This window comes from Ustilago hordei (assembly GCF_900519145.1).
Source record: "Ustilago hordei strain Uho2 genome assembly, contig: UHO2_contig_04, whole genome shotgun sequence".
NCBI lineage: Eukaryota > Fungi > Basidiomycota > Ustilaginomycetes > Ustilaginales > Ustilaginaceae > Ustilago > Ustilago hordei.
In genome coordinates, this window is record NW_024545261.1 from 1,469,273 (window position 1) to 1,482,855 (window position 13,583).

At 52.1% G+C, this 13,583-nt stretch overlaps 2 protein-coding genes across 2 annotated transcripts; both read left to right on the forward strand.

Moving 5' to 3' along the window:
* Nucleotides 1-3,332: 3,332 nt before the first annotated feature.
* Nucleotides 3,333-4,802, forward strand: UHO2_02829 (uncharacterized protein; the record flags this gene model as incomplete). Its single annotated transcript, XM_041555617.1, has 2 exons — nucleotides 3,333-3,382; nucleotides 3,464-4,802. 2 exons carry the CDS (start codon nucleotides 3,333-3,335, stop codon nucleotides 4,800-4,802), a joined length of 1,389 nt encoding a protein of 462 aa, XP_041411551.1.
* A 4,379-nt stretch (nucleotides 4,803-9,181) lies between these two features.
* On the forward strand, nucleotides 9,182-13,300 carry UHO2_02830 (uncharacterized protein; the record flags this gene model as incomplete). The annotated part of the gene is made up of 2 exons (XM_041555618.1): nucleotides 9,182-12,763; nucleotides 12,947-13,300. The coding sequence occupies 2 exons, from the start codon at nucleotides 9,182-9,184 to the stop codon at nucleotides 13,298-13,300; spliced, it is 3,936 nt and encodes a 1,311-aa protein (XP_041411552.1).
* Between the last annotated feature and the right edge of the window lie 283 nt (nucleotides 13,301-13,583).

Consider the following 13,583-nt stretch of genomic DNA (forward strand, 5'->3'; position numbering starts at 1 on the left):
GACAATGGAGAAACCTTCGATGAGGACTGGGGTGGGGTCCTCCAGGGCCATGCTGCTGGGCCATGATGGGTTTGCGAGTTTTGGAAGCTCGTAAATGCTGATGTTGTCCTGGAGGACCTTGTCAACTAGGTCGGCAGGCAGCCAGGGATAGGCGATTGCAGGCTGGTACTCACCGATGAAGGCCGGTAGGGTGTAAGCGGTCGCGCGCCAGAGACTTAGCTGAGGTTGATTGAGTAAGGACTACTCGATATGATTCGCCTAAACGTAACCAAGCGTCGTCGCCTAGTAAGTCTCGACTGACTGCCTTGAACACTCTGTTCAGAGGTTGCGTGGCATGGACATTGTTTGTTGGTGAGTGTGTGATACACCCTCCCCTACAGTACGAGTGTTCATAGTACTGTTGATAATGCTCTTGGACATTGTCTGGACTGCGATATGCCAATCGCCTACAGAGGATGTGAGTTACTGGACCACTGGTGTGAAACACCGCCTACAATAACTGACTGGACTGCTGGTGTCGAGCAACACTGCCTACAGCAAGGAACTGGACCACTAGTGTGAAGAACACCGCCTACAGTAATGAACTGGACCGCTAGTGTGAAGAACACTGCCTACAGTTGTTGACTAACAGTGATACAACACACATGTTGAGAGTCATTGCAAGAGCACTGCTATTGCGAAGATATGTAACCTAGTAAGTATAGAGTAAGTAGTTGAGTTTCAGAGTGGATGCTGGTCCACTCGAATGCTATGGTAGGAAGAGAGTATTTATATGTTCAATTGGTGTTTTCCCTTGACACCTATCCTGCTCCTCTTGAGGGGCCTTTGTCCCCTGTTAGGCACTGCCTTGCCCTGCTGGCATCATCCCCTTTGATACTGCACTCCTACCATTTTGCTTGGCATAAGGGTTATGCAACACTGCCCTCTCGCCTTCATGCTCTCCTTCTGTCTCATGTGTGATGCCCCCCTTACGGCACAGCCCCCTTTCAACTTAATCTTGTGAATCCCCTTTTGAACCTTGTGACCATACCCCCTGGTCATGTGGTCATGTTGGCTCAGTACCATCTTGACTTGTTTGGATCGGCCGACTAGTTGAAGCATGCTGATCCGACTGACTCTGTCATTGGCACAGCTCCGAATACTTGCTTGGATCAGCCGACTAGTTGAAGCATGCTGATCTGACTGATTCTGACACCGGCACAGCTCCGAATACCTGTTCGGATCAGCCAATTAGTTGAGGTGTGCTGATCCAACTGCCTCCATCGTTGGCATAGCTCTGAGTACTTGTTCGGATCGGCTGACTCATTGAAGCATACTGGTCCAGCTGACTCTGACCGATCCCATGAGATTGATCTGGATTCCCAGGGTTTGATTGATCTCGTAAATCATGTGCACTGCCAACCCGATTAATCTCATTGATCCCCGATGGTTGTCAACTCTGATCAATCTGGTGCACCCTTCATATGTTGATCTTCTGTGCACCCTTCATATACTGCTCCATTACACGACATTATCATAACTGCCGCTGATCATTTGGCGCACTCTCTTGCGCAGGCCAGCCGTCCCTGTGACATAGGGCAGGACGGGGGGCGGCTGGAGGTGGTGCTGGTGGAGCAGCGAATTGGGTGGAGGCGGTGTAGGTGGGGTTAGAAGGGCGAGGGGTGGTGACTGGTGGAGATGGTGGGAGAGGGCTGGCAATCAAATGGACAGTGGTGATAATCTCATCCTGAAGGAACTGACGAAGCTCTCCAATACTGGCTGAAAAATCTGAATGGGTCACAAAGTTGTGATCAGAGGCCACCGAGAGTGCAGGTGCAGCTGAGGATGGGGGGTCTGGGATGGGTGGCAGTGGTTGGGGAGCGATGAGGGGAGAGGCAGGGGTTGGGAGTGTTGGTTCGACAGGTGTCGTAGCAGGAGCCTGGGGTGTGAGGTCCTGAATGGTGGCCAGGAAGGCAGCGGGTGGGCAGGGAGCCAGGTACAGGGAGGGTACCTGGGAAGGTGCTTGAGAAGGTGTATGTGTCGACTGGGGCAACCTGGTGCAGCAGTCAAGACAGGAAGCAGTAACCCGGCCCAGGAAGTGCTGGTGGATGAAAGAAGAGAGTGGCTTGTCATGTTTGCAGGAGCAGCAGGGTTGTCCTGCATCAGCCATTGTTGTGCCAGATGGCAACTCATTCGATGTGGTGCCAAGGTACCATGGCGAGAGACCGAAAGAATCAAGGAGAAAGGGAGAAAGAACGAACCAGGCAGCTAGTAGTGTGCCTGGCTTGGAGATGTGAAGATGATGGTAGTGAGGAGAGGAGTGGAGAGTGGAGAGGTGTGGTGAAGAGTGCCTCTGCTATGCTCCTTGCAGGTGATCAACAAAAATTTTCGCTTTGTTTGAGTCCAGTCCAGACGCGCACGCCTTCATGACTGATCACGTGATGCAAAAGTGGATGGATCCTCGACTGCCACCTCGATCCCAAGGTCGCCTGGCTCGGGGCTGCTTGGGCATAGTAGAAGACCAGAGCACTGTGAGCTTTCGCATCAACCATATCGGCAGCGGAGAACATCGCAATGGCGTAGCGCCGACGAAACGTCGTGGTGACGACAAAATATGAATTCATGAGCGAGCCCGTGTGTTGCTTTCGGCTGTTCAGCCTTTCGACATCCGATCCGTACTGTCAGGCTGAGGTACGACAGGACGAGCGCCCAAACGTGTCTGCTGATAGATGAAACAGAGGCCCTCGTTGTAGCAAAGTTCCCGCTATAATAGTGCAGAAGCCGAATGCTCTTCCGAACGTGTCTGCCTTTGATGCGCAGTCTTGGACGCGCGATGATCGTCGGTCGCTTTGCATTTTAAGCTATCTTAGCTCGAATCTGCCTATCGTCGCATCGGGTCTACTTTTAGTAACTTCCCATGAGCCCCTAAATCCAATGGGATGGATGAATAGGTCCCTTACCTCATTGGTCTTACCGGCGGGCGGTACCTTTGGGCCCGTTGTGATGTAATATGTGGAAGTTTAGGGAAGCCGCTGGGAGAATTAGTGGGCTTCTACCGCCGGGTTGACATTCCGAGATCTACTTGCTGTGGGTCATTCTGCAAGAGTGCTTGTAGTAGATCATGCTCGATGCTATGCAAAGACGGAAGCGTATATAGAGGGGGCAGTTTGTATGAGATGGACAAATGGCAGCCACTTTCTCCGTTACCTCCTCAAGTAGTTGGCAACAGCGACAATTGCACCTCCTTCTGCGCTGCAAGCTGCAACGAAAGTCTAGCCACGAGCAACGCTTGGACATCTTCAAAAGCCGCACCTGCAGCAACAGAAACTCACTGACAGACATTCCTCCAAGACATGAGTCATACAACAAACGACGTACAAGGATGTTTGGCTTGGATGAAAGGGTAAGTCTTCGACCTCCCAACCAAGTCCTTCGTGTTGCAGCTGACAGCTGACCCATCGTCATCTCTCTCGTCATATCACAGCATCTTCTCGAAGGAAGCCGGCATCCCACTCCCCTCCAAAGACCCCTTCTACTCGGAACGACCGCATATTTTTACCTCTTTACCCGCCGGCGCCATCCTACGCTCACGTCAAATCTCGGTAATCTACTTCCCCGGCTTCGACGAGCCACCACTTCAAGCCTGGCAAGTAGCCTACAAAACAACGGCCCAGAACGGTGTCACACCTCAAGTCACCGTCCTTACCATTCTTCGGCCGTCGACGGCTCAACCAGACTCGGAGGGCAAGTATCGGATCCTAGCTTACGGCGCCAAGTGTGACTCTGCCGGAAGGAACTTTCGCACTAGCTACGCCCTCCGTGCAGGCAACGACTACACCCTTGGTGCGGCCTCGGAGCAGATCTTCATCGCCCCTTGTCTCGATCGAGGCTGGATCGTCGTTGTTTCTGACTACGAAAGCGAGACATGTGCTTTTGGTGCAGGCCCTCAATCCGCCTATGCCTTCTTGGACTCGATTCGCGCTGCTCTTGCGTTCGAGCCCATGGGAGTGCCCAAAAGCGAGGAAGGGGACTACGAAGCAAAGGTGGCGATGTGGGGTTACTCCGGAGGAGCCCTCGCGGTCGGGTGGGCAGCTCAACAGCAGCCGACTTATGCTCCTGACTTGACCAAGTACTTGGTGGGCGCGAGCATGGGTGGCCTGCCAAGCGATCTCAAGGCTTGCGCAGAGTTTACGAATCAACAGATGTCGGCGGGACTCATCATTGGGATTATGCAAGGCCTAGCTAATGCTTATCCTCAACTCCAAACATGGCTGGACAAGAATGCGAACAAGCTAGGAAAAGCTGCGCTCCTGATGGCTTTGACAAAGAGCTTCGGGACGATTATGAAGGAGTTGCGGGGCATCAATATACTTGGGACGTACTTTGACGTTCCTGAGCCACTGGAGGTGGAACTGATTTCTAGTATAATGCAAGAAAACAAGCTAGGTAGAAAAGGTCAGTTCCCAACGACGCCATGCCAAGTCTATCAGTCGCTGCATGACCAAGTGGTGCCGTACAAGACGACGGATGATTTGATGGTCGTGTGGAGCGCTCGAGGCGCTCGCATCGACTATGTGCGAGACCAGCTATCGAATCATGTCGTGTTGTGCTTCACGGGTACACCGTTGGCGATACGTTGGATGCAAGCGAGATTCGAAGGGGAGCCGACGATTGGACAACCAGGAAAACCTAGTATCGAGACAGTGATCACGATCTTGAATACCAATGATGCCTCGTCGACACTGGGCGAGCAGAGGAAGAAGGAGATGTACAACTTGCTGGCGAAGCAGTATATTAAATCTGGTCTCAATTGGTGGACCTAATCTTGAGCAAGGTTTGCGCTTGCCGTTCTGACTGCTCTTCTCTTTGAATCGCTTGTTGCTCCCAATTTGTAGGTCTTGTTACGCTCTATAACCTTTTGCACGCTATCAATGACAATGATGTTAGAGCAATGTGATATTGGATTTAGACTGTCCGAGATGAGCGGCTTGGTGCGACTGATGAGGAGGCAGTGGTTGATCTGAGATGATGGTCACCCGGCCATAGACCAAGCCGCCATGAGGGCAACCGCAAAGGAAAGCTGTTTCCGGGATCGTCCATTGTGGACCGAGAAGATGGCCAAATCTTGGCCTCTGAAATTGGACGAGTGTGATGACGTCACTTTGCAACGCGGTTGATCCGAATTTTGTTGCTCTTCCAATCGCAGTTGCCGATTTTTCTCTCTGCACCAGTTGAGGGAGATGCGACGAAGCAGGGATCCCGGCCGGGATAAAACTCCCGCTGCAGCCCCGCGCGCACACGCGAGCTACAAAGACTTTGAAACGCCCGGACTCGAGCTTGTAGTTAGACTATCATCATCTACGCAGAAAATCAGATTCCTCAACTGCACCTGTCAGCTAAGGGATAGTGACCAATCGGATCTCCCGACTCAGCTGAGTTGAGGGTCAGATAGACACTCTAGCCAGCGATCAGCAAGAGTGAGGGTGACGATCTGGCATTGCAACCAAGTTGCCATTTGCGGAGATCTAACATCAGTTCGAGGTCGTCTTGAGATGATTCGGCCGATATCGCAGAGACCATGACTGCCGAGTTTCTGACAAAGACGCAAGTTGAATGGTGAAGAGAAGTCGCCGAAGGTCTGCTTGATGTCTAGTCGCCCAAGTCAGTCGGGAGAAGAGGCGATGTGGGGAATCAGACCAGCAAGGCGCAGCAAATCACCAGATTCGAAAATCCAATCCGAAACATCAATTCATACCATAGCAACGACAGTGGGGGAGCATAAAGAGAAGTTGAGATTGCGGGGAGAGTGTGAGTGTGCTCACAGGCTCGAGAGGCTCCCAGGCCGCCAACGTGCGAGGAGCAAACCGGTTGCACAGCAAGGTCCAGTTTTGCTGGAGGGGATGGGAGCCAGAGGCTGAGGAGTCATGCACCAAGCCAAGGAGGAATTAAGTGGTGGAGGAGGCTGAGAAGAGGTAGGAGGCAGCGATTTTGCCACATGCAGAGGGAGGGTGATCAATGTACCAGTGGAAGCAGTTGGAGGACCAGCGTCCCAATGCCTGGATGGCCTCAGTGGGGGCACTGAGGAGCACAGCCCAGGTGGCACCCCCCCTGCGAAAGGAGTGGCTGGCATATGCTGAGGCAGGCAACCCCAACTGACCCAGGAGCTGTTGTAAGACACTGATGACCCTATCATGGGAGAAGGGTGTCGCACTGTTGTCCAAATCAAAGAGGGGCACCTGCAGATGGTGCACAGAGCAGTGTAAGGGCAGGCGGAGCCACTGACTTTGGGGACGATGAGGTCGATGCCAGTCCTGAATGGGTCAGTCTTTGAGCAGGCGAGGTGAAGCATGGCATAGGTCTTGGACCAAGTGATGGAACCAACCCACAGGACAGAGTCATTGAGGTTGGACCAAGTAAACTCAGCACACCACAGGAGGCACACATAGGCAAGGTGTCATGGGCCTGGATGCTCAAGAAGCAGGAGGGTCACTGGTTCATATGAACGGAGCACAGGTATCGAAGACCTAGTCGATACCAGTAGAGAGCATGGTCGTAGTGCAGTCTCCATGGAGACCATGGACTCCTATGGATTCACATGCAAAGGAGCACTGAGCCCATATGCGAGGAGGAGCAGGCACAGCCACGAGGAGGACCAAGCTCAAGGAGCAGGCACAGCCACGAAGAGGACCAAGCTCAAGGAGCATGCAGATGGTTACCACTCAGGGGCTCGAGAGACAAGAGCCAAAGGAACTGTCACTGATCAAAAGAGGAGGAGCAGTGTCGAAGGAGTCGACACCAGGCCATGAGGAGGAGGAGCAGTGTCGAAGGAGTCGACATCAGGTCATGAGGAGGAGGAGCAGTGTCGAAGGAGTCGACACCAGGTCATGAGGAGGAGGAGCTGTGTCGACCAAGAGGCACAGGGGTGCCAAGCAGGAGAGGCCCCTGAGCAGTACTCGATGAAGAAGGTACTCTCTGGAGAGAGAGCAGGAGCAGCATCGCTGGCGATGCTGAGAAGAGGTATATAACCATGCTTTCTCATCAATAGGTCGAGTGGATCCTCATCCACTCTACTCACCATAACTAGTTATCACTTCAGCATAAGTATACATTAGTTTCAGTCAGCATAGCAGCAATCTATCAGGGTTGCTCCTCATCGTAGTGTGTGTGTTGTATCACCACTACCTGACGTCCGAAGGCGCCCATAGCAGGTTAGCGGTCCGGATATAGATAGAACCGAAGGCAGTAGTCCACTGCGGTCCGGGGATCACTTCAAGCATCAAGTCAACACACTGGACACTCGTGTTGACGCCACCAACCTTATCACCAACACCATCAACCTCATTATCATCGACATCACCAATCTCATCACCAACACCATCAACCTCATCATCATCAACACTCACACCAGACCTTGGTGTCATCATAACATTGATATTGATCGTGCCGAGCTACCCCTGAACGGAGTGTCCACAGAGGTCAGCCGAAACCTACGATAGTATATACAACGAACGCCACCTGCTGTCACTGCACAACTTGATAGTCACCGATACCGAGACAATAGCTGTCACACAGTTTGATAGTCACCGAGTATCTCGACAGACCGACCTGGGTTTCAGGCGCGAGACCCCTGACATTAGAGTGGATCGTTCAAGCAGCTCCTCACGATCACCATGACGGACCCAGACCTCAACAATAAGCTCGATAGACTACTCACTCTATTGGAAGCACAGCTAGAGCTTACCAGACAAGGTCATCGAGAGGAACGATTACAATGAGCTCAACTGAGCAGGGAGGAGACAATGGACCTCTCTCACTCAGAAGACCAAGCAGGAGGAGGAGATGAGTCTATGATAGGAGACCCACATACTCCTACTCCAGCTCCACGACCAAGACGATCAGTCTCATTCAACCTGGATGAGCAGGAGGACATCAACTACGAGAAGTATGCTTCACCTACTGGGCCAAGATATGTCAAGACTAAGCTGGACCCCTACAGCAGGACTAGGACGGACCCTTACCCCCTGGACCATGAGGAGGATACCAGCATCATGGCAGAGCTTAACCGGTCAAAGCCCATTGCCACCCCCTTTCCAAAGTTCAATCCCCGAGACATGGAGATCTTCATTCTAGAAGCCGAAGCATGGTTTAAGTTCAACCAGGTGTATGAGCAGTCTAGGATGATCAATCACATGGGTGCTCAACTGGAAGGGACAGCAAGAGAGTGGTGGACCTCCAAGCTCCGTATTGATAGAGCTAGAGAAGGAAGGTTGTTCAATGATTGGCACTACTTCACAGAGCGACTGTCAGAGCAGTTCAACCCACACAATGCTAGGATGGAGGCATACAACAAGCTGTTGGCTCTCAGACTCACAAGTGATGCTCCTGGTGCCGCCACACGTCATGTAGAGCGGTTCAGAGACTTGGAAGGACAGGTCAACCTAGATGACAATGAGCTAGTGATTGATCTCTTCAGAGGTAGTCTCACTCGTAGCATACAGGAGAAGTTCGAGAGGAATCCACCTGGGAAGAGATGGGAGTGGTATCGAGAGGTCGAGGAGATCGATCGACAGAGGATGCTACTACAGCAGTCCTCGGCTAGACACTCACTTCCAAATGCCACGTCACCTCCACTAAGAACTGGGTCTCGGCCAAATCAAAGTTCAATCCCCATCCGACAACCCACTCAACCTTATCCAGCTCGATCACCATCACAAGCAACTACACAAGCAACTATACAAAACCTAAACCGACCCCTTCCTCATCATCCCACCCAACCCTCGAAGCAAGGAAGCCCTGTTCCATCAGGTATCAACACCTGTCATGTATGCAAGGGTATCGGCCATTGGGCCAGAGACTGCCCCAGCAGGAGGGTAAACCCTCTTAGCTCTCGACCCATGGGACCAAAGGTTATGGTCACCACAGCAGACCCCTTCGAGGAGGCCACCGACTCAGGAGATGGCCACACAGGCAGTACTGAGACGGGTGACCCCGAGGCCATGGACCTCAGCTCATACCAGCAACCCATGGACCCCGATCACGAGGAGGAGCACGATGATGATGACGATGAGGGAAACGTCAGTGGGGTGATGCACTGATGGCATGCATTGCTCTACAAACCTCCTCACCATCACTCTGTATATATCAAGATTGTCAAGTATGTTTCTCTACCAGTGGAGGCAAAGCAGTACTGGAGCTCTCTGGAATGGTTCAAGACCATCCTGCTCGGATACTAGCTGATACCGGTGCTGGTTTGTCCATAGTCTCAGATTCTTTCATTAGTAAGTACCGAATACCCACAAAACCCATAAAAACAAGATCGATCCATGGTGTCACCGGGCACCAACTCTCCATCAATAGTTCTGCGAGCATGCAGGTATCTATTGGTACACACAATCTGGGTGTGGTCGAAGCTTCAGTGGCCGACACTGCGGACTATGACCTCATCCTGGGGTTCACTGAGCTACGGAGGCTCAAACCCACCATACAATGGGATACGGGCCAGCTGGAGTTCAAGACTCAGGAGCAGGACCGACCCCCTAGGAGACCCCCTGAAGCAGCAAGAGCAGGGGACCTAACCATGAGGAGACCAACCCTCCATGGTAACAAGTTTGTCTCAGCAGAGCGCATACTACGAGCAGCTCTGGAAGATGGACCCATAGGGTTCATGCTGTTAGAGGAGCCACCATCATCACTTCCGGCCTTTGGTTTTGTACCTACAGGCGCAGACAAAGGAGTCGAGATGGAGGTGGAGGTAGATAAGGTGGTGACGGCTGCAGACATACCAAAGCCATACCAACACCTGCGAGATGTGTTTGATGAGGTGGAAGCAGACAAGCTGCCCCATCATACCGAGCATGATCTCCACCTCGAGTTGATAGAAGGAGAGAAGCCACCTCAAGGGCCCCTATACCTTAAGGGACCCAAGGAGATGTCCGAGTTGAGGAGGTACTTGGATGAGAACCTCGAGAAGGGGTTCATAAGACCATCAAAGAGCCCGGCACGATCACCGGTGCTCTTCGTACCAAAGAAGGATGGAGGTCTCAGACTCTGTGTGGACTACAGAGGTCTCAACGAGATCACTGTCAAGAACAGGGCACCATTGCCCCTCATCGAGGAGCAGCTGTTCTTACTCAGGAAGGCAAGGATCTATACCAAGCTAGACCTTAGAGCAGCATACAACCTCATCCGGATTGCTAAAGGAGATGAATGGAAGACAGCTTTTGGCACTCAGTTGGGACTCTATGAGTACCTAGTGATGCCCTTTGGCCTAGCCAATGCTCCGGCTCACTTCCAGTCATTCATCAATGACATCTTCCGAGACATCATTGGGATGTATGTGGTAGTATACCTAGATGACTTCCTGATCTTCAGTGACACTGAAGAAGCACATGTGAAGCATGTCACTGAGGTCCTTACTCGCTTAAGGAGCAACAGGCTCTTTGCCAAGCTGTCGAAGTGTGAGTTCCACACCAAGACAGTCGAGTTCCTGGGGTACATCATCAAGCCAACGGGCATAGAGATGGACCCAGAAAAGGTGCGCACTGTCAAGGAGTGGCCAATGCCGGAGTCAATCCATGACATCCAGAGGTTCCTGGGTTTTGCCAACTTCTATCGAAGGTTCATAGCCCACTTTGCTCGCATAGCCAAGCCCTTGACAGCACTGGTAAAGCCGATAGAACGGTTCAAGAAGTTCGAGCTACCAGAGGAGGCCCAACAGGCCTTCCACAAGCTCATCCAGGCCTTCACATCAGCAGGAGTGCTTCAGCACTTCGACTACCACCTTCCAACAAGGTTGGAGACTGATGCAAGTGACTTTGCTATAGCAGGAGTGCTCAAGCAGGAGCATGAAGGACGATGGCATCCAGTGGCCTTCTACTCTAGGAAGATGTCTTCTGCCGAGAAGAACTATGAGATCCATGATAAGGAGCTCCTAGCTGTGGTCGCCTGCCTCACTCAGTGGCGACACATGCTAGCTGGACTACCGAACCAGCTGGTCATCCTCACTGACCATGAAGCCCTCAAGTACTTCAAGTCACAGAGACGCATCACAGGTCGACAAGCTCGATGGGCAATACTACTAGCAGACTTCGACTTCATATTGCAGTATCGACCAGGAGACAAAGGTGGTGAACCCGATGCTCTCACCAGAAGGACAGACATGCAACCAGCCGGTGAAGAGCAGGATCACAATGTGAGGCAACTACTGCCTCCTCGAGTGTTCAAGGAGACAGCAGACCATGACTCGCTCCTAGTGGCCCCCATGATCTCGATGGAGTCCATAGCATCAAAAGGTCTCAAAGACCTGGTCAAGATCTTCCAGCCTTTAGACCAAGAGCTACAGGAGATACATAGGAAGAAGCCTTTCGAACTCAAGGATGACCTATGGTACAGTGGAGGAAGGTTGGTTATCCCCAAGGTGATCATGCCAGGGAGGACCAACAACCGACACTCAAGGAGTGCCAAAGAGGTAGATGGACAGTCTCTCTCTGTAGAGCATCTGCGATTCATGGTGATGACCCAATGTCATGATGGTATCACTGCTGGACACGTAGGAAGAGATGCTACCATCAAGGCAGCTCAACGACATTACTGGTGGCCAAACATGACAGCTTGGATTGCAGACTATGTAGCAAGTTGTCCTGTATGTGCTAGGTACAAAGCTCCTCGTCATCGTCCATATGGTTTGCTACAGCCACTAGCAACCCCAGACAGGCCCTGGGGCTCCATATCCCTCGACTTCATTGAAGGACTACCACCATCAAAGAAGTATGACTCCAAGACCTATGACTCTATCCTAGTCATCGTCGACAGGTTAACCAAGTTTGCCATACTAGCTCCAACCCATAAGACAGTCACGGCCAAACAGACTGCAGTATTGCTATATGGACACATGGTTAGACTCTTTGGATATCCAGATCACATGGTCTCGGACCGAGGCAGGCAGTTCATATCAGGAGCATGGAAGGCATTTGCAGAGCAAATGGGTGTGAAGCACTCACTTAGCACGGCTTACCATCCTCAAACTGATGGTCAGACAGAGAGAGTCAATCAGGTCATAGAGCAATATCTCAGGATGTACTGCAACTATGAGCAGAATGACTGGGCCAACCTGCTGGACACTGCGGCCTTTGTATACAACAACACGGTCCACAACAGCATTGGTGTCTCACCATTCTTTGCATGCTATGGATGGAACCCCAAAGCTCATCCTGACATCCCTCAACGACTAGGAGTCAATGATCCAGGTCGCTTCGAGTACCTCATGGATGGAAAGGAGCGTTGCAAGTACCTCCAGGAGCAGATCAGAGAGGCACAACGTAGATCAGTAGACCAGTATAACAGGAAGCACAAGGACATTGAGTTTAAGGTGGGTGATATGGTCTATATCAACCGCCGAAACTGGAAGACACGGAGACCCACACCCAAGTTGGATACCCGGTTTGCAGGACCCTACCCAGTTCAGGAACGGGTAGGACGCCGAGCTTACCGAATCACATTGCCAGCAAACCTTAGGGTGCATGATGTGTTCCATGTCTCCATGCTCGAGCCAGCAAGAACAAGTTCTCTTCCTCAACGTGCTGAACAGCCCACCATGCCACCACTTCCAGATGAGGACCTCGACTTCGAAGTCGAAGCACTCATCGACAAGCGTTCACACAATGGGACTACAGAGTACAAGGTGTTGTGGAGAGGGTACTCAGAAGAAGCTGCTTCATGGGAACCAGTAGAGAACCTCAACTGTCCCGACCTCATCCAGGAGTATGAGGTGTCGGAGGGGGGACGAGTGAGTAGACAGAGTGGAGAGAGGAGGAGAGAACAGGAGGAGTAGAGAGAGGAAGAGGAAGGAGGATGACGTTGAGAGAAGGAGGAAGGATGATGTTGGCGATGTTGTCAAGGAAGAGGAGGAGTCAGCATGAACCAGACCAGAGCATGCCTCGACGGAGCTCGGCTCTTAAGAGGGGGGTAGTGTCATGGGCCTGGATGCTCAAGAAGCAGGAGGGTCACTGGTTCATATGAACGGAGCACAGGTATCGAAGACCTAGTCGATACCAGTAGAGAGCATGGTCGTAGTGCAGTCTCCATGGAGACCATGGACTCCTATGGATTCACATGCAAAGGAGCACTGAGCCCATATGCGAGGAGGAGCAGGCACAGCCACGAGGAGGACCAAGCTCAAGGAGCAGGCACAGCCACGAAGAGGACCAAGCTCAAGGAGCATGCAGATGGTTACCACTCAGGGGCTCGAGAGACAAGAGCCAAAGGAACTGTCACTGATCAAAAGAGGAGGAGCAGTGTCGAAGGAGTCGACACCAGGCCATGAGGAGGAGGAGCAGTGTCGAAGGAGTCGACATCAGGTCATGAGGAGGAGGAGCAGTGTCGAAGGAGTCGACACCAGGTCATGAGGAGGAGGAGCTGTGTCGACCAAGAGGCACAGGGGTGCCAAGCAGGAGAGGCCCCTGAGCAGTACTCGATGAAGAAGGTACTCTCTGGAGAGAGAGCAGGAGCAGCATCGCTGGCGATGCTGAGAAGAGGTATATAACCATGCTTTCTCATCAATAGGTCGAGTGGATCCTCATCCACTCTACTCACCATAACTAGTTATC